The sequence below is a fragment of the Ictidomys tridecemlineatus genome, chromosome X, assembly GCF_052094955.1.
Source record: "Ictidomys tridecemlineatus isolate mIctTri1 chromosome X, mIctTri1.hap1, whole genome shotgun sequence".
NCBI classification, from domain to species: domain Eukaryota; kingdom Metazoa; phylum Chordata; class Mammalia; order Rodentia; family Sciuridae; genus Ictidomys; species Ictidomys tridecemlineatus.
Genome location: NC_135493.1, coordinates 2,404,329 through 2,419,860, shown reverse-complemented (window position 1 = coordinate 2,419,860; position 15,532 = coordinate 2,404,329). Strand labels below are relative to the sequence as shown.

The following is a 15,532-nucleotide window of genomic DNA, read 5'->3' as shown; positions in this document are numbered from 1 at the left end:
CCCTATTTTGTATTTTATTTAGAGACAGGTTCTCACTCAGTTGCTTAGTGCCTCACCATTGCTGAGGCTGGCTTTGAATTTGCAATCCTCCTGCCTCAGCCTCCTGAGCTGCTGGGATGACAGGCATGCACCACTGCACCTGGCATGGATAGCTATTTTTAAAAGACAAAGGAGAAGTGTTGGTGAGTGTGTGGAGGGAAAAAAAATGTGTGCAGTTTTAGTAGGGACAAACATCATTGCTGTCATCATGGGAACCGGACAGAGTAGTTGAAAGGTCTCAGGAAAGGCAAGGGCGGCATTCCACAAAAGTGGGAATGAATTTCTCACAAGAATAGCACCGGAATCCAGACTCCTTTGGGGAGAGATGTAAGAAAAGGTGCCTAGCTCACAAATTAGTCATTTTCAATCCAGACTGAGAACACTGGATGCCATTTGAAATGGGAGGAATAGCAGTCTAAAGAGGATAAGAAAGTGTGAATTCAAAGAACCTGGAAGCACTAAGCAGGCAGGGTATCACCACCCGTGAGATGCACAAATGAGTCCCTCAGGAGGAGCTGCCTGAAGTAAGCAAAGGTCACAGTAGGCTGCAGAAAACTCCTTCCAAACACATTCCCTGTGCTTCTCCTAATTGCAGGCTCTGCCCTTAGGGGTTAGGCTTATGACAATGGAAGCCAGGCTTGCTGCCTTCAGGAAGCTCACAATGGCTCCTGAGGGACAAAGACAAATGGGCAACTACATGATAGTGTTTGTCACAAGTACAAGAGGAACAAAGATAACGGGGATGCTATAGTTTGGATGCAGTTTGAGTGTGTTCCTCCAGAAGTTCCCAGTGTTGAAATCTAATCTCCATCAAGAAGCATTAAGTGGGAGAAAGCTTAATCAGAGGTGGGTCCTTTAGGAGGTGACGAGGATGAGATACAATCATCAGGGTGCAGCCCCCGTGTTTGAATCTTGGTGGCTCCATGAGAATACTGAGCAAGACCCCAAAACAGAGACAGACATTACAACACTCCCTGCACGTGATAACCGGCACCGCCTTGGGACTCTGCTAGCAAGAGGGACACCACTGAATGTGCCCTTGAACTCACCAGAACCATGATCCAAAATGAGTCTTTTCAAAAAATATATGTACAGCTTACCCAGAATGTGATATCACATTATTGGCAGTAGAAAAAGGACTAAGATGGAATCATAGTGGAAAAGCAGAGTGAGAATGTTCAGAGGCTCCCCCAATGTAGTGCTGCTTCTCTTTAAAAGACGCGATGTTACTGTCCCACAATGAAGTGAGGCAAATGGAAAGGTACTTGCAAACGGAGAATGTTTTTCTATTCTTCAACTCACAGCAAAGCCCAGTTCACTTAATCCATTTGCAGCACTTGTGAAAAACAGGGCCAGGCCAGACAAACATTGGTCAAGAGGAGGTGAGTGCTTCTAGTGTCTGCTAAATCTTCAAAGAGGAAAACACTGCCTCTGATTTTTGACAAAGATGGAGTTAGGAAAGAAATCAGCCCAATCATGTTATGTGCCTATATGAACATAGCATAAAGAATTCTACTTTTATGTATGATTAGAATACACCAATTAGAAAAATAAATAGAAGGGACACCGGTGAGTAGAGAAAGGGGATTGGCAGGGAGAGGAGGGGAGGGAAAGGGGAAGTGATGGGGAATAAAATGGAGCAAAATATGTTATACCCACGCATGACTATCACAATAAACCCCACAATTATATATAATTATGATGCAAAAAAGAAATGTGAATTAAGTGATTCAAGTAATGCATAGAAATATAAAATACATTTATAATGAAGTAAGCTACACACTGCACAAGTATTAATTGGGAACCATATGTCATTATCGAGCAAGGAGCAGCCCTAACCATAACTACAATTCTGCATCACAGAATCTTACGTTGTCCTTTATGACAAAAGATGACACTGAGGGGCAGGCAGGATAACTAATCTGGTCTTCACTATCCGGTGCTAGAGCCTGAATTTGTCTGACTCCAAAGGCCACCCAAGCCCCAGGACACCACGTGGCCAGAACCAGCCTGGAAGCACTGAGAGGTTGTCTGTGGTTTTGAGCATATGGAATACCAAGATTAGGGTTAGTTGTATGTGCCCTTCCAGATTCCTTTCCCCTCCCATGTACTGGTGTCTCCCTCAGCCTGTGTGAGCTCTCTAGCACTTCTCACTGAACAGGACAAAGAGCAGAATAATGATCTAATCACAGAACTGAAGGTCAAAGCCACCCGAGTCCTGAGACCACTCTAGGTCTTGGATGCCTAAGACAGCATCAGAGACCCTCCCCATCCACAAATTTAATTCACCAATCCCTTATCTACGGTTCACCTTTCCTCTTCTACTGAAACGCAGGGAGCTCAGTGTGTACTTGTGGGTCATCTTCATTTCAAGGAGCAAAGGTGGGACTCTATACACATGCCACACAGATATAAACGACAATTTCATGTTTATCAAATCAACTATTTCCCATTGGGAGTCTCATTTGTAATGAGCTTTAAAATACTCACATTATAAAAGACCAGATATAGGAATTAACTTTTCCCATCTGCAGATAAATATACAATCAATTTTCCACGGGCTAATTAAATGTCAAACATAGGGGGAAAGCCTTGTGGTTAACGTATCGCCCTAGAAAAGGGTGAGATGTTTAAACCATAGGTAATGGAGTGTTGTTCTCTGTTCTCCTAATCAATATTAAGGGCAGGAGTCATTTATTAGGGAGCCCAAGTCAATTAAAGGGCATTCCTCTCTGTGTGTGTGTCTGTGTGTTCTGTATCTCACGGCTGATAGTCACACACTGACTCGGGTGTCTTATGATTCCGAGCAGCTTGGTTCTGGGGGCACTAACCTATGCTGCCTTGTAATAAGCCCTGCAGCCCACAGAATAGATTTCCTTTGAAATCTCGTTTTCACCTGAATAGATTCTGTAACTTTTAATGAGACCTCACAGGAGTGTGTCCATAAAGAGATTGCATCTCTTTAACTGTTTCCCTTAAGGGGGGACAAGTTGACCTTCCATGCTTGTGCTTTCTGAGTTTGGGGATGGACGCAAACACACTGACACCAAACCTAACATGAAATCATCTTTATTGCTAAGAGTTAATTGGCAGTGTCAGGCAGCAAAAGCCAGCAGCGCTGCCAAAGGCCTGGAAGCTTCACACACCAGCTTTTCAACAGCTCCCACACACAGCTCTTCAGGTTTCATTTGGGTCTGAACATCAAGGGGATCCAGCACTTAACAAACCAGTGAACAAGACATGTTGGGCTCATGGAGAGAACTTTATGACTGTTATCGTATCACTTGGGGGTGAACAGCTTTCGTCAAAGGATCATGAGAATAACAGGGATAGGAGAGATTTCCGAGCACTGGCCTTCTCCTCCTGCTGAAAGGAGAAAATCATCTGTTCAATAGTTGTTTGAATATTGTCCATATTCTAGCAAACAAGCCCTTTTGGTGCTAAAACCAGGCCTTAGCTGTCAACTTCACCTACAGGATACTTACAGATTCCATCATAAGTTTCGTTTGCAAGATGGCCATCTGTTTCCTAAGTTCACTGTGTTCACCAGCAAGAACGTTTCCGTGATTCTCCTCTAGATCCTGCAGACTCTACAACAGAAAGCCCAGGGTTTTGTTTTTTTACCTTCATATTATTATGCTTATGTGGACCGATGATCGAACCCAGTGCCTCATCTGTGCTAGGCAAGTGCTCTACCAAACCCCAAGATTGTTTTTAAACCATCCCTCTTCATCTCCCTTCACAGATGTCAGCAGGGAAGCTGCATTTTAAAAGGAGAAGAGGTTCAAATTCAAGCGATGGTCATTACTGGGGCCACATCGAGAATAGTCTATGTACTACAGGAAAACCAAAATATCCACCAAAGAAACCACAAAATGTGCGACTTGAGTCAAAGACTGCCCTGATAGAGGCATGACGCTTTGTTTGAACAAGACGGGGAAGTTTCAGGGTCAACATGGAACACAGAGAAAGCATGCAAGTTGTACATGAATGCACGCACACCATAACTTTGAAGCTCCCTACTGAAGTTTCAAAACGCGAGATATACAGCCATTTCATGAACACTAGTAGGTAATGTAACATGACTTCCCTAGGGGGAGTCAAATGCTCTAGAGAATGGTCTCACCAACTCATGAAAAATAACACTCTGATTTAAATTTTTGCAGTCATTAAAATAATCTTTGAACTCAAGCTTACTCTGAAAACCATCATGTGTCCACGGCTATGGAGGAATCACAAAATGAATACACACTCTCTGCCATATTCCTAGCATTGAAAAGAAATAACACAAGAGTGGCATGCTGGGCTATGTCTACTAAGTCAACAATTGAATAGCTTTTAGGAGGTGGGCTGGGGATGTGGCTCACTGGTAGAGCACTTGCTTAGCGTGCCAGAGGCGCTGGGTTCAATCCTCAGAACCACATAAAAATAAATAAAATAAAAGGTCCATCAATAACTAAAAACATATTTCAGCAACGCAAGTTGAAAGTTTTCTGGGGGACGAGTGTAAGCGAAGCACAAAGGAATACGAGTTACTTCAGAGAAGCCTATGGACCTGGAGGGGTGGGAGGAAGCAAAGTCCAGAGCAAACGCAGCTTCAAAAAGGCCTGGCGTTGTGCGGTGGGTATCTGAATAACCAAAATGTAGAGCAGGGAGTCACTGACAGTTTCAGAAGCGGGAAGGGCTGTGTTTCAGGCAGATAATATTGCAGACCCTTGAAGAATGACTGAAAGGAATGAGCTCAGATCAAAGTTTAATAATACAGGTGAGGGGTGATGATGTGCAGAAGTAGGGCAGCAGCAGGAGCAGCAAGGAGTTACACAGATGATCTAAGCACCACTGGAGAGGGAAAAACTTCAGGCTAACTGATAACTGGATGGGAAGGACACCCGAATGCGGAAGGCTGAAAAATAAGTCAAGTTTCTACCCAAGCAGCAACGTTTAGCACCAGCATGTAGAAGAACTCCTGCCTCAAACCTGGGCACCAAGTAATAAATGGTTCTCATGGAACATTAGAAGCACTTAAAAATGACTCTTCTGCGTCCCCTAATGTGTCCCATGTCTGCGTGCACGTGCACGTTTGTAAGCATGTGTATGTGCTCATGTGTGCTCATGGGAATTCCTCTAGAAGTAAAGAAAGGCCTTGTTTAAAGGAGGAATTTAGGACCATCCCAGTTTGGAAGAGGGAAATTTCAAACATGAATGTGAACAGGAGATTTTAAAAAAGTTTCGGTCTAAAAAGGAGGAGGGGCAGATGAATATACAGCACATCACTGAGTGCTTCGTAAGTCTGTCCCTGCACAAAGCAGAGGTCTGCACGTAGGAGAACAACTTGCTAAGATGCACGCATGACAGTAGGCAATTCTCAATCCACAAACTGTTAGTCTTCTGCTTACTTTTTCATTCTGAGGCACATCTGGGCCCTGTCCTATGATTGAAAGTCGCCATATGGGGTCATTTGCCATCCCTTCCATAAAAGAAAAAGCAAATATGCCACGGAATACTCGGGAAATAAAGGATGTGCGGACGTCCTGCTTCATTTTCTTCAATGTTTTGGTATTGGGGATTGAACCCAGGGGCACTTTAACGTCGAGCTGCATCCCCGGCCCTCTTCACTCATTTATTTATTTTTTTTATATTGAGGAGGGGTCTCGCCAAGTTGCTGAGGCTGGCCTGGCACTTGCCATCCTCCTGCCTCCGTCTCCCAAGTTGCTGAGATTACAGGGGTGTGCCAGAGTGCCCATGACGGGCCAGACTTCCTACTTTCATCTCTCACCACTCTGCTAAGAAACAGACTATGGGACAGGTAGCCATGATTAAACTCTTAGTCAAACTCTTTGTGCTATGTGAGACTCTGGGTAATACTTATACTGCCAATTGACCGATTCCTATCTTACACGACACCTACCACCATTAGCAAATCCTAAAAAGAAAAATTCACTCGGTATGTGGATTAAAGCGGGAACAACGGTATCATACGAAAAATGCTTCAGAGTCTCTGAGGTCAGAGTTCACAAGTTGAACACAGGTTTGGAAAGAAAAAGAGCATCTTCAACTCCCAGTACACACAGGATGATTTGAAAGGACATTTTAATGTTCTTCTTAGTGCACTAGAAAACAGAGTGATCAAATCATCACAAGTGTACTGCAATTAAAATTCAAATAATTATAGAGGCTCTTGTTTTTAATTAGTATCGGCAAGCAATCTAACTACACAGTGCCTGGTACAAAATTAATTAGATGACAAAATATTTTATAAATCTATTGTGTATGATTCAGAAAACAGAATCCTCAAACACAAGGGGTGGGAATGGTGTGTTACCAAATTCGACAGACCTCCAAGTATTGCTCACATAACTCTCTAAAGGCTTTCATTTTCTGGCTCTGAACAAATTGAGATTGTTGGAAAGCCTTTTGTTGCTGTTGAAATATACCCTACAAGCACAAAAAGAGACAGGTGTAATAACAATTGGAGGAAAACTTAAAACTTAACAAAACACAGTAATTTTGAGCTACACTCTCAATATTTCCTCATTTAATAGCATGACCAAATTTCCATGATGTGAGTTCACCAACCCTAGAGGAAAGCTAGGCACCAATCCTGTCTCCTGTGCACTTAGGGGCCAATGTTCCTTTTTAACAACATCCAATACGTCTGGCTCAGGTCTTGAAGATCTGAAGAACCACACAGCGAGGTGTTCCAGTAATGGTGGACTCTGTGTTTTCAGTCCCAGCTTACATTACACGTCAGTCACCAGACCTCCACCCTTGCATATATACTCCACACCCACTCCCCATCCAGGACAATCCAACTCTCCAGCTGCTTGGCCACAGCCATGCCAACTGGCTTCACTTTAAACTCCTGCTCCCTAGGTCGCAAACCAAAGTTGGTACGAATCACCGCTCAGCATTTGTTTCCCTCGTTCTTCCAGCGGCCCCCTCATAGGAGACAATCCCCTGTCTTCTCCTCTGCCCTGAAGGCAGCATCCGCTCCCCATCCCCACTCCCAGCTGATGACTTTGCCACCTCACTAGGGAAGCACTAGCAATCCCAAGGGGACATCCAGTCGCCCATCACCACACCCTCCTCCCACCTTGGTCCAGCTAGCCTCGTGCCCTCCACCTTCCCTCCTGAGTGTTTTGCATGAACTCTTGCCCCTGGAGATGGTGGTAAAATGAGTAGCCGTAAAGCTAAGCCTGATACCAACAGCCAGTTTTTCTCCTTGCTCCTTGACTTTCTTCACATCTAGATTCCACATCTGAACCAAAGTCGCAAACTGCTGAGAATATTCTTCATAAAGCTCCTCCCTGTAAGAGATAACGATAAACATGGTGATATGCCACGACAATCAGAAAGAAGTAAGAAAAATTCAAAAAACCTGATTCGTCCTGATTTGTGCCAGCAATGGAAGAGGGGCAAAAGAACAGCTGAAATCTTCTGAGGGGAAATTGCAAAAATGAGAGAGGTGATTTAGCCTTATTCCTAGAATATTTGCTCCTAACCTGCTGAGAGAGATCTCCATGTGCCTTAGCTCCAGAAAACTCAGCAAGATTTACCACATTATATAAATATTCTGTGGAAATACACTTCACTAAAAAGAAGATTTTTATTTATAATCTTTTTCTGAATCATAAATTTATTGAGAATATTCTATGCATTCATCATCAAAGATTTCCAAGTAGGAATACTTCATTTTCCCCCACTCTGTGCCCATAAGGAATTTGTACTAAACGCTGGTGAATCCCCATTCGGTCCACTTTGTTGTTGTTGTTGTCTTTTCTTTTAGCCAGGGTCCCACTATGTTGCTCAGGCTGGTCTCGAGCATGTGGGTTCCAGTCAACCTGCCACCTCAGCTGCTGTAATGCTCAGACTTCAGGTGTTTGCCACCGTAGCCAGGTCATTCAGTAGATTTATATATTATTCACAAAGATGTACCTCCCTCTCACTATTATAAAATACGCATAGCTTGCACAAGAGAAATGGTCTGAAATATTTAACTTAAAGACATTTTTTTGGGATACTGGGGATAAAACCCAGGGGTGCTCGACCACTGAGCTCCATCCCCAGCCCTTGGGATTTTGAGACACAGCCTCACTGCGTCGTCCAGCCTGATCTCAAAATTGCAATCCTCCTGCTTTGGCCTCCCGAGTGGCTGGGGTTAAAAGTGTGTGTACCTGAGTGTGCTGACTGATTGATTGATTGATTGATTGATTGTTAGTACTGCTTTATTGAAGTATAGATTGACAAAAATTCTTTACCCTGAGTGTGTTTTGAATTAGAATGTGTCTGAAGTCTAATATAAATATTTTGGTGCTGCAAAATGATAAAATGATGTTTGGTTAGTAATTAGTTTCCTCATTTGTAACAAGAATAAAGCAAAGTTCACAAGGAAAACTATAAGGAATGACAAAAATCGATCGATGTAACAGTGATGCACAGTGAAAATAAATGATAGTTATGATTATTACCAAGAGAGAAATTTAAGAATGAATGTAAGCCAGACATGGTGGCGCCTGCCTTTAATCCCAGCGGCTTGGGAGGCTGAGGAAGGAGCATCACGAGTTCAAAGCCAGTCTCAGCAACTTAGTGAGGCCCTAAGCAACTCAGTGAGACCCTGTCTCTAAATAAATTTTTTTTTTTCTTTTTAAAAAGGGATGGGGGCATACATGGCTTAGTGGAAGATACCAGAATTTACCATTCAGGAGTCTATTTATCTTCTTGAGATGTGTACCAGCAGAGTTAAGTCCCTTGATTTTTTTCCAATACCGAATCAACAATATTCTAAAACTACATTAAGGAAGGTGAAGTGAATGCAGTATTTTTTTAACCTCTAATACTTTTCAATTACATATGAAAGCTACAAAAGATACTGAGATAGGATGTTTTTGGTTTTGAAACTCCCATATATTTCAGAAACTTCCAACTTTCTTAACTAGAGCTATAGAAGCAAGATTAAATAGAATAACTGTTTTAGAATAAAAACTGGGAGGTTTCTCACAAAGATCTTGAAATAATATGTCTAGCATATGCTAAAATTCTAAAACTAACAAAAAGTAGACATTAATCACTGGATAATAATGAAATCATATGGTTAGGTTTGCTTGAAATTTGGTAGAAATGTCTAAAAACTCAGAATGATATTGTACAATGATTTCCTAATAAGCATGAAAGATATCCAGTTATACGAGACGTAGATAGAAAAAAGTATTTGGGGAAAAAAATAAGTTTGGAGAATTTGAATTTTTTTTCTATTTTTGGTAGGGAGAGGGAAATTAATGAAGTGTTGATCATCTTCAAAAAAAATAATTATACTTAGCAATAAAAATCCAGCAATAGTTGTCACATACACTATTTTCATTGTGTTACATGAATGAGCTATAAACAGAATAGAAATCCGTAGAATACAGTATTAAGTGAAAAAAAAATTATCTTTTCTATTTTAATAAAATACAGCAATATCCTTCTTAAACATGCATTATTCTACCTAACAGTATTCATTTAGTTAATATGAAATTCATTTAGGTAAACCAAAGTAAATATATGACCAATACACTTGTGGAATACGATTAAGAAATCTCTTTACATTAAATTGCAGGGACCATTCTTGTTTTTTCACATGCCTAGCACAGTGCCTGACAGACAGTAGATGCTCCATAGATGTTTAATGAATAGCTAAGTACAATCTGTTTTGCACATGCATTCAAAATCCAGACAAGTTTGCAAAGGTACATATGTTGGACATAGGCTTTCTGGGTGACTTCATGGGGTCCCATTGAAGACTAGGAGTAAATCTTCATATCCATAGAAAACTGGCAAGTTGATAATTGTCTTACTATTCTCATAAAATATAAAACTCTTAAGTGCTGTATGTGGTCTCGTACTTGACAGTTTCATTTCTTTCCTGCCCCCCACTTTTGAGTGCCTTCCCTGGAGCTGTGGAGGATGACACAAAGGGTAATAAAGGGGGGGGGAGTGGAGGAGGAGGAGGAGGAGGCGAAGGAGGAGGAGGAGAGCTGGGGAAGCGGCTGCTCCTGAGTGTAGTGAGATGACTCCAGCCAGGGCCAAGCAGCAGCAGCAGCAGTAGCAACAGCAGCAGCAGCAACAGCAAAGGGTCTGTGTTGCTAAGAGGCTTTTGGTCTCTTTCTCTCCTCCTCTCACGGCCAAAGAGAAGGAGGGTGGAGGGGGCTCGGGAGGGAAGCCAGTGGAGGGGTGAGGGGGTAGGAGTCGTGGATGGAGGATTTCGAAGAGGAAGAAACTCCTTCTCCTTCTCTCTCAGACTCAATCCCCCTCTCAGGGCTCCGGGCTGGAGGGTGGGGGAAGGAACTCAGCCGCCTTCCCCCCACCCCCTTCAATTCAAAGTTGAAGTGGGGGTAAAATTAGTGTCCTGTCCCTTTAAAAATAGAAATAAAAGGTGCCCCCCAAACCCCCGCCACTACCTCTCTCTTCATCATCATCAGCTGCTGCTGCTGCTGCTGCTGCTGGGGTCTCTCTGTGGTGACTTATTTAAACTTTCACGGAAAGAGTGCTCACTTCCTCCCGTGAAGGAAATTCAACTGCAATCTGAAGAGTCAGAAAAGGTCATCTTTATTGATTGACCTCCAGGAAACTAATGATCAATGATCATGCAAGGATATAGGGCAAAAGAAATTATTTTCCAAAGAAAATTCAAGCCAATTTGATTTACTTTACAATCTCTCTTCCAACAAACAAAAGACCATCCAAGTCTCAGGAGTAGTGTGCACCCACGGACACAAACTGTTTGGCTCCAGAATAGCAACAACCTCACCTTTGCTCTTGCTGGATTTTCAGAACATGCTCAATTTTCTGCTGAAAGGTTTTGACAGAAGCACTGATACTCATTTTGAAATTTCTTCTCTTGGCCTGAAGAAGCTTCTTGATGTCCCCTACATAGAAAATATATCCTTGTTAACATGCAGCGTCAAGCCAGTAAGGGTAACCTGGATTTGACAGCATGATGGACACTTAGTGTCAACAAGCAGGCATCTCTTCCAAAGGAAAGATTATATGCATCCTTCCTTTCAGTGAAAATTTATGGCAGTGTGAAAGTCGACACTTGCACTTCAGTCTCCACACTTTGGATGTAAAACATGTGCAAGGAAAACCAGGTTCTATTTTTCCAAAACATACAAACGGGGTCTCAAGCGATAGTGTCCAACATCTTCACGAGAAAACACACACAAAGGCTAGTTTTTAACAAATGTACAAAAATATCCTCCAATTTAAGGTCACGTTTAGAGGGAATATGGTCGGACCGCTTCATGCAAAAACACAAAACAATTCCTTTCACAGCCTGCTCCAAAGCACAAAGATCAATATTGGCATGTGAACACAAGAAAAGTCCATTTTAGTTTACCAGTCAGGCTTCTCAAGAAATTGAACTATGGGATAAAGACCACAAAGAGTTTAAGGGCGTGAATAAATTCACTCACAGACCATTTCTACATGCTGGGTACATCAAGGCAAAAGATTCTAAACTGATTCTGGCTCTATGTTTAAGAGTCTGACACTGAACACAGTTAGCGGAGATAATATCCATCACAGCCATCTAAAACTAGGATTAGATTCTTATCATCCAACCATCACTCACATTCTAACAATGTTGGCTTCAGACCTCCAATACAAGGGTTATTTATGTCAGTAAACAGTGAGGAGATATGAGAGAAGATTCCGTCTTCGCTACCCCCAGCCCAAAGAAAAGAAATGGGGGTGGTCATACAAAACATGTGAAATGAAGTCTAAAACTTTAAAATAGATATAGCCCTCACTGTGTGGCCTAATGTGGAGTACAGATATCTCATCCAATGTTCTTTTCACATTTCAGTGTACAGGAACAAAAGCACCACTCTTACCTGAGGCCTGCAAGTACCATGCTCTTCACATCAACAATTAAAATGGGTAGGGAAATCTATTAAGCCCAAATAGTCCATACTTGTGTAACATCCTGCCTCGGAGAGCAAGGTGTCAAAGATGGTCCTGAGGTCCTCTGATGAATATTTCCTGGGATAAACGCCTTTGATTTGAAACCCTTTACTTAAACTACCAATATCTCCCAAAACGTACCTTGGAACTTGGCCAACATATTCCGTAGTTCATTCCTGTGAAGAAATTGCATCAGCTTTTCAAATGAATGTAGGCAAAACACCGCCCTTGGTTCTGCAGAAGGGCAGGAGGCCGAGCACATTAGGTCGACTAGATGATGTGTGAGCAGAAGGCGGACTTTTCTGAAATCACCCTATGTGACGCAGCAGGCAAAAAACGGCTTTAAACACATTACCCCATGTCTCGCTCCTGACGACCTGTGAAAGAACTCTCCTCCGCACTGTCATCAAGTCCTGAACTGGTTGCTGCATAGAAAAGAGAAAGGAAAGATGTTTTTCAAGCAAGTGTGCTATTTGATCCACTCTTTGCAGAGATATCCTCTCCCTTGTGCAATTTCCCTGGCTCTTCAGGCCAAGGAAAAGATCTTGATGCAGACAGACAGACAGAGGTGGAATCCCTTAGGTGTAGGCCACAATAAATTTGGTCAGGGATTGGGGCCACTGGAAGGAGGAGGCATCTTTACCAGGGCCAAAGTACATGTCCTGCACCTGGGACAAGTAGGAAGTGAGGGCTGCCAGCGGTTCAGAGGAGCAAGAGCCGGAATCCCGTGAAGGTGCTTGAGACACAGGGGCTTCTCAAAGCTGGAAACACGTGGGGTAGCCCCAACCCAGGGCCAGGAACTCCAGCCGCCCACGTGCTTCACGGCCCCACAGGACAAGAAGGGGAACACCTCTGACATGGGGATGCCCAGAGCAGAGCCTCCCCGCTAGAGGGACCCCTGGGACAGGAGCAGTGTTTCACCTGGGCACTCAAAGTCATAGACGGACAGGTCCCGAGGCTCCACCTGGGCCTTGGCAGCTCTCCCCAAGCTCTTCCTTGCCGTGGGTGCCATGGCGACGGCTGCCCTGTGTTGCACAGGAGCTCGAAAGCTCCAGAGGACAGGGATGCACTAAAGAAGGTGGGAGGTGTCAGAGGAGAATCAGGGCATGGGGCTTTGGGGCTGGAGAGTGGTGTGGCCTCGTGGCCTGACACGTGCCCTGGAGCCAGGGGGAGGGGAAGGATGGTGCCAGGGTAGAGTCCCTCCCCTACCCAATGATGCCATGGTCACGTCCTGCCCCATCCAGTCCAGTCCTGCTACAGGAGGGCTGAAACCCAGGGGACAGAGGACAGGAAGGATGGCCCCAGTGTGAAGAGCCGACGGGCTCCATCCAGTCTCTCTCCCTGCTGGATCCCGAGGGACCCGAAGGAGAGCCCCAGGGTCAAGTCCCACCCCCCCCAAAAAAAAGTCCAGTCCCACCCACTGGAACCCAGGGGACAGGAAGGATAGCCCCAGAGTTGAGCCCCGCCCTGTCCAGTCCCACCCGGCTGGAACCCAAGGGGAAGGGAAGGATGGCCCCAGGGTCCAGTCCCACCTAGCTGGAACCTGAGAGGACATGGGAAGAATGGACCCAGGGTTCAGCCCTGCCCCGTCCTGTCCTGCCCCTCGGGAACACTAGGAGAAGGGAAGGATGGCCCCAGGGTCGAGCCCCGCCTTGTCCTATCCACTCCCACCTGTCCCGTCCAGTCCCATCGGGGCTGGAACTGAGGAGACACTGGTAGGATGGCCCCAGGGTCGAGTCTGGCCCCGTCCCATCCAGTCCCACGCAGCTGGAACTGGAAGGGACACAGGAAGGATGGCTCCAGGGTCGGAGTCCCACCCCGCACCACCCTGCTGCACCACCTCGCCTGTCCAGTGCCCGTGCAGTTCCGCACCACCCCGCCCCGTCCAGTCCCACCCCCCTGTCCCATCGTGTCCCACCCCAACCTGTCCAGTCCTCCGTCCCGCTACACGAGGGCTGGTACGAGCCCCAATTGCCCCGCGCCCCTCCAACCCTCCGCCTCAGGCGCCTCTGCGGGATCTCGCTGCTCGGGTCCCCAGATGACCCCGGCTGGTGGCCACTGGGGAGGACAGACCCAAGGGCAGATGGTGGCCACGCGACCCACTAAATGACTCCTCAGTAAGTTCCGTGGGAAGGGACCCCTCTGCCTGCACCAGTCTGGCACACCAAGGGAGGACACAGCCCCTCTCTGTTCTCTCCCTTGGGAAAGCCTCAGGGTCGCCTCAGGGGCCCGCGTGTCCCCTGATGAGGGCGGCCCAGCACCAGGGACAGCGCGGGCGGATCCTCCCCGCCAGGCCTCCAGCATCGCGGAGACCCTCCCGCCGCCATCAGGGCCCTTCGCTTCCAGACGCGCGCTCGGGGGCCCGCCCTCAGCGGGCCCCCCTCACCTGAGGCCCAGGCCACACCCATGAAGTCACCTCACTCCTCTGTCCTCCGAGAGCCCCACACCATTGGCTCCCCCCACCCCCGCGGAACCACACGCCGATCCCACCTCCCCAGGCCTGGCGCCTCATCTTGGGGTCCGGAATCGCTACCCCTCACCCAGCTGGGCGACCGCGAAGCTCCTCTCAGGGCCTTGGCGTCCTCCTCGTGGCAGCAGCCCGCAGGTTGTGTTTGCGCGCCTCACTCGCTGATTGGCTGGCGCAGTGCGCCTGCGGGAGGCGGGGCCGCTTGGAGCCATACCCCTGCAGCTCCTCCACCCGCCACCGAGGGAGAGGGCGGCACTGCCATGGACTGGGGGCCCTGGGGCCCCGGGGCCCTGGGGCCCTGGGGCACCAAGCCTTGGCAGCACCTCAGGCAGGCTCCTGACCCCATGAGGACAGGACATCGAATGGATGGCAGCGAGCCCTGCACCTCATGCGGGAAGGACGGGCCAGTGGACAGCACTGCCGTCTCCCTAAGCTGCCTTACCCGCACAGGAGGCGTCTTCGCCTTGACCGTGGTGTCTTGGACTTCCCTTCCCCTCTTCCTTTATTTTCCACCATTTCCCACGTGCAATCCCAACAGCCAACTGAACTCCCTGCGCGTCACATACTCACCAACACTTGTTGGTGAGTATGTGACATTTCCTAAGGTCGCCATTCTAACAGATGCAAAGCGATAGCTGTGCAGGTCTTTTTCGGTATGTGTCCCATCGCGAAAAGATGGAGCAGTTCTTTGACGCTCCCTGACCACTTGTGTTTCCTTTCGCGTTATAGTACCCCTGAGTGATGGTGAGCTGAACATTTGTCACTTTGAGGCTGTGTATTCTGCTCGGATTTGAAGATGGGCTTTCTACATCTGGATATCACTCTATATGGCTGTGTTTTTCCCTGCTACATCTATGAAATAGATTAGTGTTTGCTCTGAAGTCATTCGAAATTCTCTGTTTTCTAAAAAGGGTTTACGATTTTATTGGGCATTTTCAAGTCTGTGTTCATCAACACGCGACTTGGTACTTGATGTCCTGCCAAGATCAATTGCTTTGTTTTTCTTGCCAAGGTGGAAATTCAAGTTTCCCATTCCCGTTATTTGAATAGAGTCTACTTGTCCACCTGCCAGCTCACTTCCTCAAA

At 46.0% G+C, this 15,532-nt stretch overlaps 1 protein-coding gene across 3 annotated transcripts; it reads right to left on the bottom strand.

Moving 5' to 3' along the window:
• Positions 1–3,092: 3,092 nt before the first annotated feature.
• LOC110599494 (synaptonemal complex protein 3) lies at positions 3,093–14,634 on the bottom strand. Of its 3 annotated transcripts, none has more exons than XM_078034086.1 (9): positions 14,520–14,634; positions 12,901–13,048; positions 12,335–12,404; positions 12,121–12,155; positions 10,826–10,943; positions 7,247–7,346; positions 6,376–6,474; positions 3,525–3,629; positions 3,093–3,402 (listed from the first exon to the last, which is right to left on the bottom strand). In XM_078034086.1, the coding sequence occupies exons 2-9, from the start codon at positions 12,989–12,991 to the stop codon at positions 3,352–3,354; spliced, it is 669 nt and encodes a 222-aa protein (XP_077890212.1). In that variant the 5' UTR covers positions 12,992–13,048; positions 14,520–14,634; the 3' UTR covers positions 3,093–3,351. The 3 variants fall into 3 exon arrangements, with proteins under 3 accessions (XP_077890212.1, XP_077890211.1, XP_077890213.1); XM_078034085.1 differs by having other exon boundaries at positions 3,093–3,405; positions 14,520–14,633; XM_078034087.1 differs by lacking the exon at positions 6,376–6,474 and having other exon boundaries at positions 3,093–3,405.
• Positions 14,635–15,532: the final 898 nt, after the last annotated feature.